This window comes from Orcinus orca, chromosome X, assembly GCF_937001465.1.
Source record: "Orcinus orca chromosome X, mOrcOrc1.1, whole genome shotgun sequence".
Classification (NCBI taxonomy): Eukaryota; Metazoa; Chordata; class Mammalia; order Artiodactyla; family Delphinidae; genus Orcinus; species Orcinus orca.
Window position 1 is genome coordinate 41,873,954 of NC_064580.1, and position 21,826 is coordinate 41,895,779.

Below are 21,826 nucleotides of genomic sequence, written 5' to 3' on the forward strand. Positions count from 1 at the left end.
AAGAAAACGAAAACACTAATTTGAAAAGATACATGCATGTCAATGTTCATAACAGCATTATTTACAATAGCCAAGACATGGAAGCAACCTAAGTGTCCATCAAGAGATGAATGGATAAGGAAGATACACACACACACACATACATACATACACACACACATATACATGCAATGGAATATTACTTAGCTATAAAAAGGAATGAAATTTTGCCATCTGTAAGAACATGGATGGGCCTAGAGGGTATTATGCTTAGTGAAATAAGTCAGACAGGGAAAGACAAATACCGTGTTTTTGCTTAAATGTGGAATCTAAAAACTAAAACAAATGAATATAACAAAACAGAAACAGACTGACAGATACTGAGAACAATTTTAGTTGTTACCAATTGGGAGAGGGAATGGGGAGGGGCCAGATAGGAGCAGGGGATTAAGAGATAAAAACTACAAGGTATAAAATAAATACGACACAAGGATGTAATGTACACACAGGGAATATAGTCAATATTTTATAATAACTTTAAATGGAGTATTCTATAAAAATATCAAATCACTGTGTTGTACACCTAAAACTAATATAATATTGTAAATCAACTATACTTCAATAAAAAAGAAAAAAAAACATTCAAAAAAGAAGTCTTTGTGTGTTTGTATGTGTATGAGTGGCAAAAACAATGAAGTGAGCTAAATCTTCATCTTCCATAGCAGAAAATTTTAAATAATTTTTGTAAGATATATGTAAATTATAAAGAACAGAGATACCAAAAAGTATCTGCGCATCCACCACTCATTAAAAAACAAATTATTTTTTACCTTTGAAGTTCTTCATGTGCCCATTTCATTCTCTTCTCAGATAATCACTATTCTGAATTTTTATGTTTGTCATGCCCTGACTGCTTCTCAGCCTTTTGGCTAAGACCAAGTACACTATCATGCCCTTGACATTCATTATAGTTTTATCACATTTATTTTATTCTTTAAACCTCGGGCATGATTTAATTTGATAAAAATTAAACTTTTTTTTAATCAAAAGAGACTACTGCCTTGGGTCAGTAAATTTGAAATCTCAGATGAAACATAATTGTCTAAAAAAATGACCAGAATTGACAGAAGATACAGAAAACATGAATAAATCAGTAATTATTTTAAATAACTATACAATTCACTAGGTAATCAAAAGTCTTGCCCTAAAATGGGGCCTCTTATCCAAATGTTGTTGTAGATGACTGCTATCAAACTCTTAAGAACAGGTATACTCCAGTCAGTGCAGTTTCAGAAACTAGGAAAAAAAAAAAAAAAGGGAAGATTACCCAGTCTCTTTTATGCAGCTAGGATAACCATAGACCAGAGTAAGAGTAGAGTACAAGAAAAGAAAATCTAAGATCTGTCTCACTTCTGAACATTAACGGAAAACTCTGAAATTAAATATGAGTAAACTGAATTCAATTTATTAAAAAAATGTTTTACAACTAAGTAGAGTTTAGTGCAGGAATGCAAGAACAGTTCAACATGAGAAAATCTATTAATATAATCCACCACATTAATAGATTAAAGGACAAAAAAATTATCTTCCCAATAGATGCAGAAAATAAGCATTTGAGAAAATATAACACACACTCATGATTTTTTTCTTATTTATTTTTAATTGTGGTAAAATAAATATAACATTTATCATTTTAATCATTTTTAAGTGTATATAGTTCAGTGGCATTAAATACACTTACATTGTTGTGCAACAATCACCACTATCCATCACCATAGCATTTTTTATCTTATAAAACCAAAACTCTGTACCCATTAAACAACAACTCTTCATTCCTTGCTTCCCCTAACCCCTGGAAACCACCATTCTACTTTCTGTCTCTATTAACTACTCCAGGTACCTCATATAAGTGGAATCATATAGCATTTACCCTCTCATGACTGTCTTATTTCACTTAGCATAATGTTTTCAAGGTTCACCCATGTTGTAGCTTGTGTCAGAATGTCCTTCCTTTTTAAAGCAGAAACATATTCCACTGTGCATATATGCCACATTTTGTTTATTCATCTGTTGACAAATACATGGTTGTATATCAATTATATCTCAATAAAGCTGAAAAAAAATTAAATAACCAGAAATAAGACAAAATAATTTAGACTTAATATAATTTTCATCTTCTAGATCTTTGGCAAAAACTTTGTGTATATTCATAGACATTCTTTCTCAGGAAAATCAATATTATATTACTCCTTATTTTAAGGTAATAAAATGAAACTCTGAATGAAAACTATTTTCTTACAGGAACTAATATTTTTGTTTTTTGTTTTTTTACATCTTTATTGGAGTATAATTGCTTTACAATGGTGTGTTAGTTTCTGCTTTATAACAAAGTGAATCAGTTATACATATACATATGTTCCCACATCTCTTCCCTCTTGCATCTCCCTCCCTCCCACCCTCCCTATCCCACCCCTCCAGGTGGTCACAAAACACCGAGCTGATCTCCCTGTGCTATGCGGCTGCTTCCCACTAGCTATCTACCTTACGTTTGGTAGTGTATATATGTTCATGCCTCTCTCTTGCTTTGTCACAGCTTACCCTTCCCCCTCCCCACATCCTCAAGTCCATGCTCTAGTAGGTCTGTGTCTTTATTCCCGTCTTACCCCTAGGTACTTTATGACCTTTTTTTTTTTCTTAGATTCCATATATATGTGTTAGCATATGGTATTTGTTTTTCTCTTTCTGACTTACTTCACTCTGTATGACAGACTCTAGGTCCATATACCTCACTACAAATAACTCAATTTCATTTCTTTTTATGGCTGAGTAATATTCCATTGTCTACCAAATGTAAAATAGATAGCTAGTGGGAAGCAGCCGCATAGCACAGGGAGATCAGCTCGGTGCTTTGTGACCGCCTGGAGGGGTGGGATAGGGAGGGTGGGAGGGAGGGAGACGCAAGAGGGAAGAGATATGGGAACATATGTATATGTATAACTGATTCACTTTGTTATAAAGCAGAAACTAACACACCATTGTAAAGCAATTATACTCCAATAAAGATGTTAAAAAAAAAGTCTTAGTCAACTAGGGATATAAAAGGAGCTTTTGATGAAAGGTATCTTTCAAAAAACCACAGCAAATATACTTAATGGTGAAAGTTTTAGAAGTTACATTTTCTCTCTGTGCCTCAGTTTCTCATCTATAAAATAAGGATAACAACCAGTCTCCTTTACAGGGTCATTTGGAGGATTAAGCTCTGTAATGTGTACAAAGCACACAGAATGCTGCATTTGTGGCACACAGCAAGTGCTCACACATTGACTATCATTACATTTCTAGCATTGTCCTCATCATTATTTCCATTAGAATCAGAAACAAACAAGGAATTCGCTATCACCGTATCTAAAACACTGTAATACAGGCCCTGACTAATAGAATGGGAGAAGAAAAAGAAAATGTATAATTGGACAGGAAAATACAAAATTTTTTTATGAAGATAATTGTTTACACAGAAGACCCAAGAGAATCTAAAAACTATTAGTATTAATAAAAACATTCAGAGAGGTTTCTGTACACAAGTTGAATATATAAATATCACTGCATTGTCATACATTAGTATTAACTAATTAGGAACCATAATAGGAAAAAAGATCCCAAACACAATTGCAATCATACCTAAGAGGTATCTAGGAATAAATTTAATAAAACATGTGCAAGCACTTCCTGAAGACAAGTTCAAACCATTACTAAATGGCAGAAAACACAGGCTGAATAAGAGTTCACTGATGGTAAAATTCAATAAAGATACCAAACCCCAACGTACTTCCAACTCATCTCCAAACACAGTGCAATTGCAATTAAAATCCCTACTAGTTTTCCATGGAACTTCACAAACGAATCCTATGATTCCTATTTGAAGACCAAAGAGTCCAAAGAGATAAGGAGAATCATCCTACCAACTATTTACAACATCAGTAACAGTAAGAATGGTGTGTGTAACAGTTGACATTTATATAGCATTCACTCAGTATCAGGCACTTGTAAGTGCTTTACATACTTTAACTCATTAGAATAAAGTTATAAAAACATGCAAATGGAAAAGGGACAAACAGACCAATGGAACAACATAGCCTGGGAACAGACCCACATGGATATGGAACTTGACCTGTAGCTGAAGGGGCATCGCAACCCACTGTTGAAAGGGTTCAGTATGCAGCATGATACAAGTGTATGTCCACGTGGGGAAATAAGGTGATGTAATAGTTTCCTTCCTCACGAGTTATATAAAAATAAATTCCAGGCAGATTTTAAGAAAATAAAGCGCAAAATTTGAAACTTTTAGAAGAAAATTATATGACAACATCTTTATGAGCTCAGTCAGAAAAAAGTTACATAAAATTATACAAAAAGCACAAAGTAAAAAGTTGATCAATCTAATTACAATGAAAACTTCTATTAAAAAGACACCAGCAAAAAAAAAAAAAAGACACCAGCAATAACCAAGATAAAGAAAAGATATTGACTACACACGAACACTCTATGACATAAATCACAGCAAGATCCTTTTTGACCCACCTCCTAGAGAAATGGAAATAAAAACAAAAATAAACAAATGGGACCTAATGAAACTTCAAAGCTTTTGCACAGCAAAGCAAACCATAACCAAGACCAAAAGACAACCCTCAGAATGAGAGAAAATATTTGCAAATGAAGCAACTGACAAAGGATTACTCTCCAAAATTTGCAAGCAGCTCATGCAGCTCAATAACAAAAAAACAAACAACCCAATCCAAAAATGGGCAGAAGACCTAAATAGACATTTCTCCAAAGAAGATATATAGACTGCCAACAAACACATGAAAGAATGCTCAACATCATTAATCATTAGAGAAATGCAAATCAAAACTACAATGAGATATCATCTCACACCGGTCAGAATGGCCATCATCAAAAAATCTAGAAACAATAAATGCTGGAGAGGGTGTGGAGAAAAGGGAACCCTCTTGCACTGTTGGTGGGAATGTAAATTGATACAGCCACTATGGAGAACAGTATGGAGGTTTCTTAAAAAAGTACGAATAGAACTACCATACGACCCAGCAATCCCACTACTGGGCATATACCCTGAGAAAACCATAATTCAAAAAGAGTCATATACCAAAATGTTCATTGCAGCTCTATTTACAATAGCCAGGACATGGAAGCAACCTAAGTGTCCATCAACAGATGAATGGATAAAGAAGATGTGGCACATATATACAATGGAATATTACTCAGCCATAAAAAGAAACGAAATTGAGTTATTTGTGGTGAGGTGGATGGACCTAGAGTCTGTCATACAGAGCGAAGTAAGTCAGAAAGAGAAAAACAAATACCGTATGCTAACACATATATATGGAATCTAAGAAAGAAAGAATAAAAAAGGTCATGAAGAACCTAGGGGTAAGATGGGAATGAAGACACAGACCTACTAGAGCATGGACTTGAGGATATGGGGAGGGGGAGGGGTAGGCTATGACGAGGTGAGAGAGTGGCATGGACATATATACACTACCAAGCGTGAAGTGGATAGCTGGTGGGAAACAGCCGCGTAGCACAGGGAGATCAGCTAGGTGGTTTGTGACCGCCTAGAGGTGTGGGATAAGGAGGGTGGGAGGGAGGGAGATGCAGGAGGGAAGAGATATGGGAACATGTGTTATGTATAACTGATTCACTTTGTTATAAAGCAGAAACTAACACACCATTGTAAAGCAATTATACTCCAATAAAGATGTTAAAAAAAAGAATCTATATAAATCAAAAAAGACAAACACCCCAACAAAAACACAAATATAGGGTATGCACAGGTTAAGTCACAGAAGAGGAAATCCAAACAGTCAACACCAAATATGAAATGACAAATACTTTTACTCATAATCAGGGAAATGAAAATTATAATAAGATACCAACTCATACTTAGCAGATTACCAAAATGTAAAGAGTGTGCCCATACTACAATTCTAGAGAGAAAGAACAGTGCCATCACTGCAGAATGTTCTATTGGGTAGCACTGGTCTGAGTCATACATTGTCTGTATCATCAGTATGGCTGCATAAGGTTACAGAGCTTTGCATTTTTACATTGACACTTCCTGTTCAAAAGCTGAAGTTTCAGATATTTGAGAAGCTACATCTGCCAACCCAGCTGCAATCCATGCTCTTAGGGAATTGGTTTAACATGATATTTATTAAAACCCATGTAACATCATGGTGACTATAGTTAATAATACCATATTGCATACTTGAAAGTTGCTAAGACAGTGAATCTCAAAAGTTCTCATCACATGGATAAAGAAGTATGTATATTGTACATACATACAATGGAATACTACTCAGCCATAAAAAAAGAATGAAATAATGCCATTTGCAGCAACATGGATGGACCCAAAGATTATCATACTAAGTGAAGTAGGTTCAGAAAGAGAAAGACAAATACCATATGGTACCACGTATATGTGGAATCTCAAATATGACACAAATGAACCTATCTATGAAACAGAAGCAGACTCACAGACATAGAGGACAGACCTGTGGTTGCCAAGGGGGAAGCAGGGTGAGGGAGGGATGGAGTGGGAGTTTGGGGTTAGCGGATGCAAACCATTATACATAGAAAGGATAAACAACAAGGTCCTACTGTATAGCACAGGGAACTATATTCAATATCCTGTGATAAACCATAATGGAAAAGAATATAAAAGAGGATGCGTATATGTATGTATATATGTATCTCTGAATCACAACATCGTAAATCAACTATACCTCAATTAAAAAATCTATTATGAAATTGTTTTATAAATAATTTTTTAAATGTTCTCATCACAAGAAAATAAAAACATTTTTAAAACCCCACTCTTTTTGTTTCAAAGGCTGGTAATAAAATACTACCAAGTGCTTCCCCAGTCCAGAGGCCTTTGCAGGACTTAAAATGAGTAGGCCAAAACCACTTAATGTCCCTCAGCAGTAACAGACACCTTAAAACTATGAGTATTAAGGTTGAAGAAGCTGAGGGAGAAACTTTCTTCAGAGAGAGCTGTTGGAAAGCTGTGGCGTTTTCTCTAACAATAGGGGCAGGAGGAGTACATTCGCCTCAGCCCTAATCTAGTAAGAAAAACTTCAAGGAGACAACTTGCTTGATATACGCCCAGTAGAGTTTTGGGGATGCAGGGGACTTGGCACCTGATTTGCACCTAGAAAACCTCTACAGGTGACAGGCAGGGTTAGGCAGTCTGTGACTGCAGAAAAGAGGTTGCATGGGGGGTGAAGAGATCAAGGTGCAGATCCCACCACACACACATACTCCACAAGCCAGATGTGGACCCTCTGGATAGGAACAGGATTGGGTTACTTTGGAGAGAGAGCTTTCTGCTAGTATCAAGGTGACCTCAGCAAAAAGAGATTGGAAGTATACAGTGGTGCTGCAGGGTGAGAGTGGGGAGGAGATATATTAAATAACTTGTTGGAAAAGAGGCACTGTCTATATTGAGGAAACTGCAGTCAAGGTTCCTAGCTGGGACGTCTCCAAGGAAACCATAAACATGCCAGGGACAGGAAGAATCAGTCTTTGGAAATCTGCCACATGCAGAGGGCATTGATATCAGATGACATCTTTATCAGTTAGGGCAAACTGTTTTTGTCCTTTGTATGTCCTTCCTTCCTCACTTGCTTCACCCAAGGAGCCAGAGATGGCCTAGTTGTTGCGAAGGGGAGTGAGGGGGAGTAAAGAAAGAAAAAGCTGAGCATGCTTCCTTTGCTACTAAAAACTCCAGCCTGAAGCACTGAAGCAGGCATTAGCTGGGGGAGAGATTTCCCTTTCAATGAAGTTCATAGTTTTCACTTCTACATGTGATTAGACTTTTTTTTTTAACTAAAATGAGACTACCACACACCCTCAGAAATTAAAAGGATAATAAGGAAATATTGTAAACAAATTTATGCCAATAAATTTGACAACTTAGGTGAAATGGACAAACTCCTTGAAAGACAAGTTACCAAAGTTTTTGTTCATGAAGAAATAATCTGAATAACCCAATATCTATTAAAGAAATTGACCTTGTAGTTTAATGCTTTCCCACAAAGAAAACTCCAGGCCCAGGTGAGTTCACTGGGGAATTCTATCAAACTTTTAAGGAAGAAATAACACCAATTCCATACAAATTCTTCCAAAGAACTAAAGAGGGGATGGAATACTTCCTAGCTCACTCTATGACTTCACTATCTTGATTGTGGTGATGGATTCTTGGGTGTGTGCATGTCAAAACTTATCCAATTATGCACTTTAAATATATGCAGTTTTTTGTATGTCAGTTATACCACAAATACAGAGGCTAAAACAGCTAAATCAGTACTTAGAGGCAGTCATAGCATTCACAATGCTTACATTAGAAAGGGAAGCTATCAAATCAGTGATCTAAGCTTCTACCTTATGAAACTAGGAAAAGAGAAAATTAAATTCAAACTAGCAGAAGAACAGAAATAATAAAGATAAAAGCAAGAACGAATGAAATCAAGGTTTCCATTTCTAGCCACAGTGGAGTATGTCTACTACAGCCCCTGTCTCCTGCTGATTATTGCAGCTAAAAACTCTGGACAAAATATATAAAGCAGCTACTTAGGACTCTGACAAGTTAAAAAAAAAAAAAGCAGGTAGACTCTGAAGGTGAGTCAAAAAGTGGAGAAGCAGCCCATACACCAGTGAGTTTCTTTTTTGTCCCTGCTCTTTTTTCACAAGACTCTGTCCCAATGGCATACAAAACTCCAGAAGTCCTGAGCTCATCCAAGAGCTGTGTGTACAAGGGAAAGCCAAGCCTCACACCAAAGCTTTAAGAACTGAACAAAACTAAGATTTCAACCACAGCTCAAGTCTAACACCTGAGTGAGAAATGCATGGAGACAACCGTAAAACAGGAGAGCAAAGGCTCTGAAAACTGCACAAAGACTTAAACCACCACACAAGACTAAAGTCTCAAATTAACCTCCAAATGGTGCATACACAACACAGATGCAAACAAGCACAACAAAGGCTTTGAACACCGAACCAACCGGAATCAACACCCACAGAAGGCAAGACAAAACTAGTGGTTTGAATCTAACTAGGTTTATTACATGATAAACAAAGATTAAAAGGAACAAAACAATCACCCCTATCTAAGATAGAATCCAAAATCATTCAACATAACAAACAACTAGCAAAATGTGACCAATTCTCAAGGGAAAAGATAATCAACAGATGCCAGATGCTGGAAATACCAAAGACATTTAAGCAGCTGTCGAAACTAAGCTCTATGAGGCAAACACACTTGAAATGAATGGATAAACAGAAGTTCTCAACAGAGATACAGAAACTGTAAAAAAAAAAAAAAGAAATGGAAACTTTAGAACTAAAAAAGACAATATCTGAAATTAAAAACAAACAAACAAAAACAACACATGGGATGAACTGAGCAGAACAGAGATGACAGGGCCAAGAGTCAATGAACTTGGAGTTAAACTGACAGAAATGATCCAACCTGCCAAGGTGAGGAGTAGAGACAAAAAAATTGGGAAAAATAAAAGAAAGAACTACAGCATCAGGTATTCCTAGGACAATATCAAAAGGTCCAACATTCACGTCATTGGAGTCCTCAAAGGAAAAGAGACTAGTGCAGAAAAAAATGTCTGAAGAAATAATGGCCAAAAAACTTCCCAAATTTGGAGAAAGACGTAAATTGACAGATTCAAGAAGCTCAGCATACCAGAAACAACGTAAACTCAAAGAAACACCCAGAAATATGACAATCAAATATCTGGAATGCAAAGTTAAAGAAAACATCTTGAATATAGCCAGGAAAAAAAAAAGCACACTGCATATGAGGAAACAATGATTCAAATGACTGTGAGGTTCTCATCAGAAACAATGGAGGCCAGAAGATAATGGAACACCTTAAAAATACTAAAGGAAAAGAAATGTCAACCCAGAATTCTACACTGATGCAAAAATATTCTTCAAGAACAAAGACAAAATTTTAAAATTCTCAGGAGAACAAAAAGTAAGAGATCTTGTCACCAGCAGACCTGTTCTAAGAGAAATGATACAGGATCTTCTTCAGGGTGAAGGGAAATCATATCAGAAGGAAACGTGGAACTTCAGGAATAAATAAAGATCAACAGAAATGGTAAAATATCTGGTAAATATAGAGACTATTTTTCTCCTTTTGAATTCTTTAAGGTATGTATGACAGTTGAAAGCAAACATTATAACATCGTCTGAGGGGTTTAAAATATGAAAACCTATAACATAAAGGAGGGAAGGTAAGAGACCTATATTACTGTAAACCTTCTACATATGACTTGAAAAGTTAAAATATAACTACAGGTGGTGAAAGGGTTAAGTATGTATATCTTAATCCCCAGAGCAACCACTAAAGTAAAAAACAAAAAAAAAAAGGAGATATTGACAAAAAGCAAATAGATACGTTTAAAATGAAATATTTAAATTGCAGTTGCATTCCCTATGCAAGACCTATGCATTCAAAACTACCAAATATTACTGAGATGAATTTTTATAGACCTAAATAAATTGAGAGATACACTATGTTTGTGAATCGGAACACTCAATATTGTTAGTATTTCAATGACCCACAGATTCAAAGTAATCCCAAACAAAATCCCTGTAGGCGTTTGTGCAGAAATTGGCAAGCTGATTCTAAAATTTATATGAAAATATCAAGGACCAAAACATTATGAAAAGGAAGAACAAAGCTGGAAGTCACAGTACCTGATGTGAACACTTAATGTAGGCTACAGTAATTAAGACACTGCGGTATTGGCAGGTAGACCAACGCTTATGTGCTCAACTGTTTTTGACAAGGGTGCCCAGGTAAATCAGTGGAGAAGAGACAGTCTTTCCAAAAATGCTGCTTGAACAATTAAATATGCATATGCCAAAAAAAGAAGAAAAACAATGACCCTTGCCTCATACCAGGTAAAAATATCCATCTCATTATTGGCCATAGGCCTAAATATAAGAGCTAAAATTATAAATCCTCTGAAATAAAACATATGAGAAAATCTTTGTTACCTTGGGTTACAGAATTATTATATAGGGCACAAAAAGCATGAACCATAAAAGAAAAACTTGATAAACTGGACTTTATCAAAATTAAAAATGTCTTTTTATGGAAAGACACTGTTAAGATAAAATCAAGCCACAGCATGGGGGTAAAAACTTGGAAAACACATAGCTGATAGAGGGCTTGCATCCGGAATATATAAAGAACTCTCACAACTTAATAATAACAAAAATGGCAACAGATTACAAGAAACAGTTCACCAAAGATGTAGAGATGGCAAATAAACACATGAAAAGATGCTGAACATCAGTTACTGGAGAAATGCAAATTAATATCACAATGAGATACTCTTATACAGCTACTAGAAAGAAAGACTAACAATATTAATAATACCAAGTGCCGGCAAAGTAGCAAAACACCGGAACTCTCATATGCTGCTGCTGGGCATCCAAAATGGTACAGTTACACTGGAAAGCAGTTTGGTAGCGTCTTGTGAAGTTGAACATACACTTACCACATGACCAAGCAATCCCACTCTAGATATTTACCTAAGAAATAAGAAAATATATGTCCACACAAAGACCTGAACATGAATGTTCATACCAGCTTCTTTCATAATAACCGAAAGTTGGAAAAACTTCAAAAGTGCATACCCTGGTCTATGGATAAGCAAATGGAGTATCATTCAGCTACAAATAGGAACAAACTGCTGATACATGTCACAACATGGATGAACCTAAAAAGCATTAAGGTAAATGAAAGAAGCAAGATACATAAGGCTGCATACTATAAGATTCATTTATATGACATTCTAGAAGAAACAAAACTAGAAGAAGAAACAAGATCAGGTGTGGGAGTAGGGGAGAAGTTTAATTGTAAAGGGGAACAAGGGAGTGTTTTAGGGGGAATGAAAATGTCCAATATCTTGATTGTGGTGGTGTTTAAATGACTATATATTTGTTAAACCTATAGAACTGTACACTTGAGAGGTGAACTTCATGGTATATAAATTATACCTCAATAAACCTCATTTTATAGAAAAGAATGCAGTTACATCAGAATAAATATATCATGACAATACATGGAAAATGCATATGGAAATTACGTTGAAACATTACCATATACAACCCACTATCATATTGTGCTATTTATGCATTTCCTTTTATTAAACTACCTGTTAAGTATTAAGGATAGAAAAAATACTAACAAATATTTAATTCTAGTTAATGATATGCCTCTGGGAATATTTAGGTGTGAAGTGTACTGATCTCCACAACTTTTGAAATGCATCCCACACAAAAAATAAGGGAGATTGATGGAACAACAGAGGAATTAGTACACAAATAGGAGATAAAGAAAATATGGCAAAACATTCATTGTAGAATCTAGGTGGTATTATATGGATGTTCAAACCATAATTCTTTTGCTTGTTTTGTCTGAAAATTTTCATAATAAAATGTTGGGGGGAAAAGGAGCTGATAAAGAACAGCAAAGTAAGCTCAAAGAAGTAGAAGTAGAAATAAAAGTAAAAGGAAAACGGAAAACACACAATAGAGAAAATTAACAAAGGTAAAAGTTCTTTCTGTGAAAAGCTCAACAAACTTAAAATAATAAATACGACAGTGAGGCTACTCTTGATACTTGGATCTTGATAGAAGATTTTTATTATCTCAGAATGACCAGAGAATTTATGAGACCTGTCAGAGATTTCATCCAGGGGCCAGAGGAGAATACAGGCCCAGAAGTAGCTTAAAGAATGGAGGAATGGGGGAAGAGAACCAAGCTGTTGCGCTCCTGTTTTCCATCCCACCTGACCTGTGCTCCTAGGTGATGGCCTTGCTAAGTCTCCCAGTCCTTTGAACCCTTTGCAGTGGACATTTAAAGCAATGAATCTGAACTAGACATGGGCTTCACAACTATCTGGGGTGTTATTCACAACGTGCATAACTAGGCCTACCCCAGATTTCTGAAACAATTTCTAGAGGGTGGGGCCTACTCATGAGTATCCCAAGGGTTCCACAGGTCACTATGTGATACACCTCCAGCTGACGACCACTACGTTTAAAAAAATATTCCGTATGGCTAATAACAATAATAAAAAGCGTGATAATATATACTGAGAACTTCCCTTATTCCAAGCACCCTTTTTGGTGCTTTACATTCATCAACTCATTAAATTCCGACAATCCTGTAAATTCTAGCATTAGCCCCATTCTACAAACAGGCAGAGAAAGGCTAAGCCACGCGTGCAAAGCGACAGCTTGTGAGTGAAGAAGCCAGAATCTGAATCCAGGCTGTGAGCTCCAAAGCCCAAGCTCTTCACCACTGGGCTGTGGAAGAATAACAAACCTCCTTCCTCTGCTCAGGTCCAAAACAATGAAAGCAATACTTATCCAGTGCTTCTACCAGCCCCCCGCCTGGATGAATGAGAATAAGATGCAGGCTCTCGCCTCTAGGGGTTTGTGTTCCAGGCAGAGAAAAAAGCCACAGGCACTTGGCTAGGTTTTAAAAAAGTTACCAAATGGAATGCAAACCTAGAAGTTTAGTATGTTATTTAAAGTTACAAATGTAGCTAACAAAAAAACAAAAAATAAAAATTTAATAAACATTGAGAAGAACGGGAGCAGAAGGCCGTGTAATTGAGGTAAATCCTTATTTTTTCATAGAGGGGAGAGAAAACTGAGAGCTCCAGAAATGCAGGTGTGTAGGTATACGCTGGACCTATGGAGATGCACATGAGAGGAATTAAAAACAAAAACCTTGAAAACAAGCTGTGCTTGGAGGTGTGACTGGGAATGCACCGAGATTACTTTGTACTCCATAATGTTCTGCAGACTTAGACTGAACGTGCGCATGTGACACTTCTAATATAATACAGCTTGTAATATAAGTGAAATGTGACTCAAAGGGTGGAAGGTGCCTCTGAGTTTGCTTCCTCCTTCCTGTAAACACTGGAAGCATGTTAAGCCATGCCATTACCAGACAAGAAACCCTGATGAATCTCTACAGGGCAGCAGATACGGGATTGACGGAGCAATAAAGAGGGAATTGTAGCCCAAAAAGTCCCTGGGAGAAGGTACAGGGAGGTGGGTGCACACGCCAGCAAAACTGTGGAGGCTCTGAGCGAGAGGGTGCATCTGCCAGGCAGGAGTGGGCTCTGGGAAAGACAGCTGGGGAGTCACCTGGGATCAGCTGGGCCCGCGTCTGACTATAGCTGCAGCTGTGAAACTAAACTCTAAACAGCTGTTGAAAAGCAGATTCAGATTCAGTCAATCTGAGGTGGCTCCCAAGAGTCTTCACTTCTACTCTGAGGCCGGGCCGTGCCCAGGCTGCCGGTCCACGAACCACAGTGAATAGTTACAGCGCTCCAGACAGACTTCTTCGGGAGGGGCCGCTGAGTGGCCACTGTGAGTGGGAGAGAAAAGGAGGAAGACCAATGTCTGAAGACTTTCTGGATAAGGGGCCCTGAGAAAAAAAACAAAGAAACAACAGAAAAGGAAAGAAGCAGCTCTGTCCAGAACTGAGACACTGCTCACTGAAGCATGCCATCGTGGGAGTAATATGCTCTGAAGTTTATTTATTTTTTAATAAATAGAGATAACACAAAAGACAAAATAATTGAGTGGGAGGGAAGTATTGACAAGAGGAGGAATCTAACAACAGGCGGAAAAAGTCAGATTTGGAAGAGCCTCAGGGAAATAAGAAAACAGAAACCTGTGTGAAGTGGACACTGTTTAACCACAAAGTGAGGGCAGACAAGGGCATGGTGGTGCTTGGCCTGGTAGAGCTGAAGGTCACTAGCAAAGCTTTTTTTTTTGTCCATCCCAACTCCAGTAAACCAGGTAGGATAATTTCCCTGAGGTTAAAGACTCTGCGTTTCAGACTTCGAGGGCCCACAGTATGCCAAGTAAAGAGGAAACATCACCCCTCCATCTGCTTGTCTTCTGATGAACACACAAATGCCCAAGAGATGGGGAAAGTCCCAACAGCTTCCAGAAAGGAGAGGGAGGAGGAAGGAGACAAGGCTGGGCACGTCTCCCTAGCCACCCAGATGCTGGAAGGTGGAGACGGGATCTACAGAACAGCAGTGGCTGCCTCTGTCTGAACCCCAAGAACAAGGGGCTGCAGAGGGGCAGCAGGTGGGGCATCGTGTGGCTATCACAGCAGCTCGTTCCATCAGACCCGAATTGTGTCCCCAAGTCTGGGGTTTCTGAGAAGAACTCCTGGGCGCGCCCCCGAGGCCAAGCTCTCCCTGACCCACCAGGTCCCCTTGCCCTGGCCCAACTGGCCCGGCACGGGCTCACCTGGACACCTCCGTGTTGGGCTTTCTCCAGCTGCCATCCTGGCCTCCTCGTCTCCTTGTCCCAACCTGAAGGTCCTACCTGGTTGGGCCACGAGGAATCCTGTTAAGGGGAAATGACAGAGGACTTTCTAATTGACACATGAGGCATTCCGGAACCGAGGCCCATCCTTGCAGGGCAGAGATGGTCCGGCCTCGGTGACTGCCCCATGAGCCCAGCTAGTGGGCCCTCAGTGCAGACCGTCCACAGAGAAGGTGAGAGCACAGACATCCCGTGCAGGGTGCAAACGCCATTATGGATTCTTGACCCTGAGCCTGAGGCCCGATTCATTCAGGGCCCAGACGCCCCTGAGCTGCAGCAGCCGACAGAGAGGGAGCCCCGGGGGGTGCGTTCCAGTCACCCTGTGAAGGGTCCCTCACCCACGGAGACAAGGTGGCTGTAGTTCTCCAGCATGACATCCTTGCAGAGGTTCTTCTGAGTGGCGTCCAGCTGCTGCCACTCCTCCAGGGTGAAGTCCACAAACACATCCCTGAAGGTCAACATTTCCTGCAACAGCACACTCCTCCTTAGCCCACTGTCAAAACAAGGTGGGCAGTGGGGGGGGGGGGCACTGGCATCTAGAGGGTAGAGGCCATCGATGTTGCTAAATATCCTCCAATGCACATGGCAGCCCTCCACAACACAGCATTATCTTGCCCAAAGGTCAAGAGGGCAGGGGTGAGAAAACCCGGGGTTGAGCAGTGAAATGGAATGATCATGAAAAGGACTAGAATGTGCTGTAATATGCGAAAAGAAGAACATAAGAAAAAGGGATTCATATCAAGATAGATAAATAGGCACACATGATTTTCAGAAGAATGCATGAAAAAATGAAGGAGACACAAAGACGGGTGAGAGGGAAAATTATTTTTCACCTTTTGATGAACAAAGTTTTGTTTGAATTTTTTGCCATATGCACAGAGTACTTTTTAAAAGACTCAATTCAATTTATTAATGCTCTATTCAGAACATGTTTTTAGAATTTTGGCATCCATATTCTTAAGTGAAAGTGGTCTTTCACCTTTTGCTTTCTTGTAGTATCTTCCTTGAATTTAAGTTAACTGGCATCATAACATGTACTGGATTCCTTTTCACCTTTTAACAGCCTGGAAAAGTTGAACACAGAAATTATCTGCTCTTTAAAATTTTGTGAAAGCAGCAATTAGTCCAGGATTTGGAAGAGCAAATTTAAAGTGTGAACACCTTTGATTCAAAAATCCTACTTCCAGGTGTATTCTCCATAAATACCTGTACTAATGGGCCAAGAGATACATAGAAAGTTGTTCATGAGGCACTGTATATAATAGAAAAGAAAATTAAAAATCTAAGTGTCCATTTGTAGAGAAATAGTTAAATGATACTTCTATACCACGAAATAGGAACTGAAATAATCTTTATGTACTGATGAGGAACAAAACCCAGAATATAATCAGGTGGGAAAAGCAAGGTGGGTATGGGAGTGTGATGGCACTTGTGCAAAAACACATGTTACATATATGTCTATTTTTAGTTAAATTGATGTAAATGCATCTACAGCACCTTATCACCAAATTGTTAACAGTGGGCATCTGCGAGGAAGATGTGGTACTGGGGAGAGAAGAAGTAGGGATCTTTTGGATACTGTTTTTATGCATATTGGAACATGAGATGTGGATTTACTTTCATTACTTCAAACATAATGAAAAAGCAAAAAGTGAACTGAAAGTGAAGAAAGAGAAAAAGCAAGATGAGTCTATGTATGTAAACAATCTTCTCTGAGAAGGAAAAGAAAAAAAAGAAGAGCAGTCCCAAGAGTAAGAAGTAGATTTTAAAAGTCTTTTCCTTTCTATCTTGTTCCTTTTTTTTTTCTCTCTGTTTTTGGTGGGGAGGGGAAGGATTGGAGAAACCTGAGGTCGATGACAGGTTGAACAGAAAACAGCCAGAGCTAAGTGGACTAATAGATTTTTCAAGGCTGCAATGTAATTTCCTAATTGCTGCCTCAAATTCACTGGAAACAAAGTAGGGGGTAAATTAGGAACTCACCTGGGACACGGCCATGTGGCTCCGCCCTGACAAAGGATGGAGATCTAGGAAGGCAGAATTAGGAGGGTCGAGATCAGTGCATACAGCCATGAGACCACCATCACCAGCTTAATAACAATCACTCTTGCCCCACAGCGGGGATGATCTGGACACGTGGCCTGGTAGCTCCAGCCTGTTCCCCTGGGACACGGCTAAGATCCTGTGGGTTTTCCACGTCAATTTATTTTCTCTTCCTGGACAGATTTATGACTTGTGTTTAAAGACATCTCCTCGGAAGCCATTAACAACCTGACATCTCCTTTCTCTCAGGAATTCTATGCCTGGAAATTTATCGTAAAAAGGCAATCATAAATAAGCACAGGCTACAAGGATGTTAACTGTAGGTGTTTCCACCATTCAACAATTTGGAAGCAACTAAACCTCCAGCAAAGGGGACTCAGATCAAAAATTAGACACGCAACATGGGAAATACCGCATGGGCTTTAAAAATGCAATGCAATCCTGTTCTCATTTCTTAACGTATTTAAAAGTAGGTTACCAGAAAGCAAGTGTAGTGCGATCTCCTTTGTTAAGCAATATATATTTATTGAGGAAGAGCAGTCCAGAAGAGCATTTATGAAAACGTTGACACTGCTTACATTCCAGTGGTAATTCCACCTTTCCTCTTTTATTTACTTGCATTTTTTCATTTTTCACAATATCATTTACTAGTAAAATAGAAAGGAGAAATTATTACAAATCACCTCTTATCACACTGAGCCCTGGAGGTGATAGACCCTGAGCAAAGTCTGGAGGACAGGGACAGCTTGCTGTGGTTTGGAGGAAGGAGACAAACCAGAGCTGAGCGCAGGGCAGAAGGGAGGGGCGAGGAGGGAGGAGAGGCGGGGAGTAGAGGGAGGTTAAGGGCCAGGCATTGGTCACTTCCACATGGAGCTGGAAACCACTGACCTTGCACCAGGCTCCTTCGGCCCTTCAGTGGGCCACCGCCACCCTGTTCCCGCCCCAATACTTCCTTATTTCCCATTATGTCCATTTGATCGCCATGCTCTCCCTTATTTGGCGGTGTTCAAAACACAGTTTCAGCAAGGAGCTTTTGTTAACCATTGCTACTGTAGCAATCCCTGCCTTAGGATCAGGACAACAGGGCTCAGCAAGATGCAGCTTAATGAGTCACTTCCCAGACCCAGTTACTAGCATCAAAATGAGAGGCAGCAGAGCTAGGTGATGGCCTACCTAGAGACCACGCTGAAAGGTCACAGACACACAGAAACCAAACACACCTCTTTGGTCATCTAGTCAGGGTAGAGGAGATTCAACATTTCTGCTACAGGTAAGTGGGTTGTTTATACTATGGGACTGACTCAAATCCAAAAATAGCCCAGGGGACTTCCCTGGCCGAACAGTGGGTAAGACTCTGTGCTTCCACCACAGGGGGCGCGGGTTCCATCCCTGGTTGGGGAACTAAGATCCCGCATGGCGCGCGGGGCGGTCAAAAACAAAAAACAAACAAACAAAACAAAAATAGCCCATGGCACAAGAGAGAAATATAATGATGTGTGCACAAATGTGTCAGGAGTGGAGAAAGTCCCGTGAGGCAGGTGGTCAATCTTTCCAGCCTGATCCTGCCTTTGCAGGCACTACCGCAGGGCAGCGTCCCTCCATCCGTCTGTAACTTTCATCCCTCTCCTCCAATAGGGGTTCAACTGACCACCATCACACAGCTCTTGATGGTGGCTAGAAGTTGAGTCACCGAGTCAGCCTTGCTCTCTCTCAGCTGAAGGAAGGGACAGAGGGCACTGCAGGTCCAGTTCTTCTAGGACCTGCTATCCTGTGAGCCCCCTCCCTCTAACCAGAGCATCTGGGTCTGTCCTGTGAGCCTTCCCCCTCTGCCCCTGGGGCCTGGGCTGGCGCTCCTCTTCCAATTCCCCTTAGAGGACCTATTTTATTTCTAAGGAGGCAGGACCCAAGGATTCAAAGACAAAGGTACCTTTGCTGGGACCATCACTTCAGGACCATGTCTCTGCCTCTGACCCGAGGAGCTCACCTCCTTCTGAGGCCTCAGACTGGGTCTTCTGTAGTCTAACTAAGGAAGCCCATGGCAGATCAGCTGGTGTCTGAAGCTGCTGAGCCGTGGACTCACTTATGAACCCTGACCCTGGAAAGGCAATGACCACACAGGCGATGCAATTAGCAACCTCCATGATGGAGCGAAGTTGAGGAAAACCCCAAAGTTTTCCTTGCCATCAGGCACAGTGCCTCACTGTAGTTTTAAGAATTGACATTCAGTAAGAGCTCAATTACCGCCCGATAAGGTCTGGGCTCTGGAACGAAACTGACTGCCTGCTCTGCGGCTTTTATTCGTTTCATAAGAGGTCAGGGCCTACTGTGTGCCTGTTCTACGGGTTCTACTGTTCTACGTGAACAAAACTTCAGAGTTCCGCCATCTTGCGGAGCCATACTCTTAGCAGGGGAGATACAGCAGTGAGCCAGCAAAGTGATAAATTTAGGGTGCGTTTGTTGGAAAGGCATAAGCGTTATGCCGAAAAAACGAAAAAAGAAAAAGGATCCCTCCACTTTACTGTGTGACTTTGGTTAGGTTTCCCAGCCTTTCTGTTCTTGCTTTCTCTCTGTAAAACAAAGAGCATCGTAGTACCTACTCACAGGGCTATTGTGAACAGACTACTGTGAAACACAGGGGTGCCCGGCATTTACTAGGCACTGAGGAAATGGTCGCTGAATGAATCAAGCAATGAACCAATCACTCGCTGACCCCCGTAGCCCCCCCCTTCCCTCACCACCGCGGCCCTGTCACTCAACCCCCCAGGGGCGCGACCTCATTGCCCAAGGCTCCTCCGCCCTCCCCATCCAGCCCATCCCCAACTCCGCCTCCCCTTACTCCACCGCCAGGAACCCGAGGTCTCAGGGCAGATAACAACCGGAAGCGTCAACTCGCACCGCCCTCGGGGGGCACTTCCGCTCGCCGTGGCCCCGGGAGCCCGAGCGGTGTGCATGCGCAGGAGCGGGCTTGGGGGCGGGGTGGGGGGGCAACACAGCCAATGGGCAACACGGCGCCTTTCGGGGAGAAAGGATTTTGACGTGGTTCCCTCTGAGGTTAGATGGAGCGACGAGAGCGTGCGAGCATTTTCCGCGACGAGTCGTATGAGAGGCTGGGGAGGCGAGCGGGCTCCGCGCGGACTGTCGTGGCGATCCGAGTCCGCCGCCTCCGAGGCCGAGGCCCGCTCTCCCAGTCCGTTCTCCCGCGCGGCCCGGCCTCCTTGTTGCTGTGCTCCCTGGGGAGTTCCCGCCCCTCCATCTTCCAAAGCCACGCTCTCCTCTTTCTTTAGATCCTCAGAATAAGAAACCGGTAGTCGTGCCTGCTGCCTCCACGGCGGCACATGGGCGCGGCCATCTTGGGCGCGGGGTGGAGCCGTCGGAGCCGGACTCCGGTCTCAGGCCAGGGGTCGGGGAGCAGGGTTCAGGCTCAGTCGGGGAAGCAGCATGGAGGAGGGGCTGGGAGTTGTGCTGCAGGGCAGGCAGCATGCAGAAATGAGGGGGAAACCATGATGCCTGATTCTCCTGAAATAAATCGAGGAACTCCGGTTTCTGGGACCTTGGGGATCCTTGGAGAATCTGGGCTTTGCCGGTTGGAAAGCACAGCATAAAGTGGAGGGAGAGCTGTTTCTCTGAAGATGTCAGCCAGTGGCAACGTGGCCTGCTAAAAGTCCTGTAGTGCCCTTGAGGAAAGTTTTCTGTTCCCTGTCGGGGTCTGGGGAAAGAGGCCAAGGGTGTGCCGTGTGCTTGTGGTACCTGCCTGATCACCAAGCAGAACTCCTTGGGCTGGGCAAGGCAGGGTCTGGGCTCAGTACACCCAATTCCTTCTGTGCTACAGCCAACAGGTGCCAGGCACTGTTGAGAGAAGCAAGTGACAAAAGCAGTCATGGAAGCCAACGTACATTTATTTACTCTTCCATCTGAACATACTGCTTTCTCCCTGTCTTTCCCTTTCGCCTCTGAGGAGGTGGTGGCATGTGTGATATTCCCAGGTTGGTTGGATGAATCATTGCCCAGATCTACAACCTGGAGGTCTCCTGGGAAGTGACTCTGTCCCAGTCTTGTGTAGAAGTCCTGGGAGAAGAGTCTGTTTTCTGTCAGGCACGTGACTGGGGCCTTGCCCCCCACTGTGATTCTTTGTACCTTAAATGTTGGCCAGGTTTAGGGATGCTAACCTATTTATTTCCAGAAGAGAGGTGACCTGATAAGTTTTTCTGACACCACTGTCAGGAGGCAGGAGAAAGTTAATAGAATTAGTATGACAGTGTCCTGAGGACAGTAGAGAAACCCCCAGCTGCAGAAAGACCTGGTCATTGGCCCTGGTCAGACGCTCCCCATATCCTGA

The 21,826-nt window shown here is 41.0% G+C and overlaps 1 protein-coding gene across 2 annotated transcripts in view; it reads right to left on the reverse strand.

The window, feature by feature from the left end:
• Positions 1-20,192, reverse strand: part of ZNF674 (zinc finger protein 674) — a 36,281-nt gene extending 16,089 nt beyond the window's left edge. Inside the window, exons 1-3 of one of the 2 annotated variants that reach the window (XM_049704874.1) lie at positions 17,431-20,192; positions 15,789-15,915; positions 15,358-15,471 (exon numbers count right to left, since the gene is read on the reverse strand). In XM_049704874.1, the coding sequence (XP_049560831.1) occupies positions 15,358-15,471; positions 15,789-15,915; positions 17,431-17,520 (331 nt within the window). In that variant the 5' untranslated portion in view covers positions 17,521-20,192. The other variant, XR_007474843.1, reaches the window with a different exon arrangement.
• Positions 20,193-21,826: the final 1,634 nt, after the last annotated feature.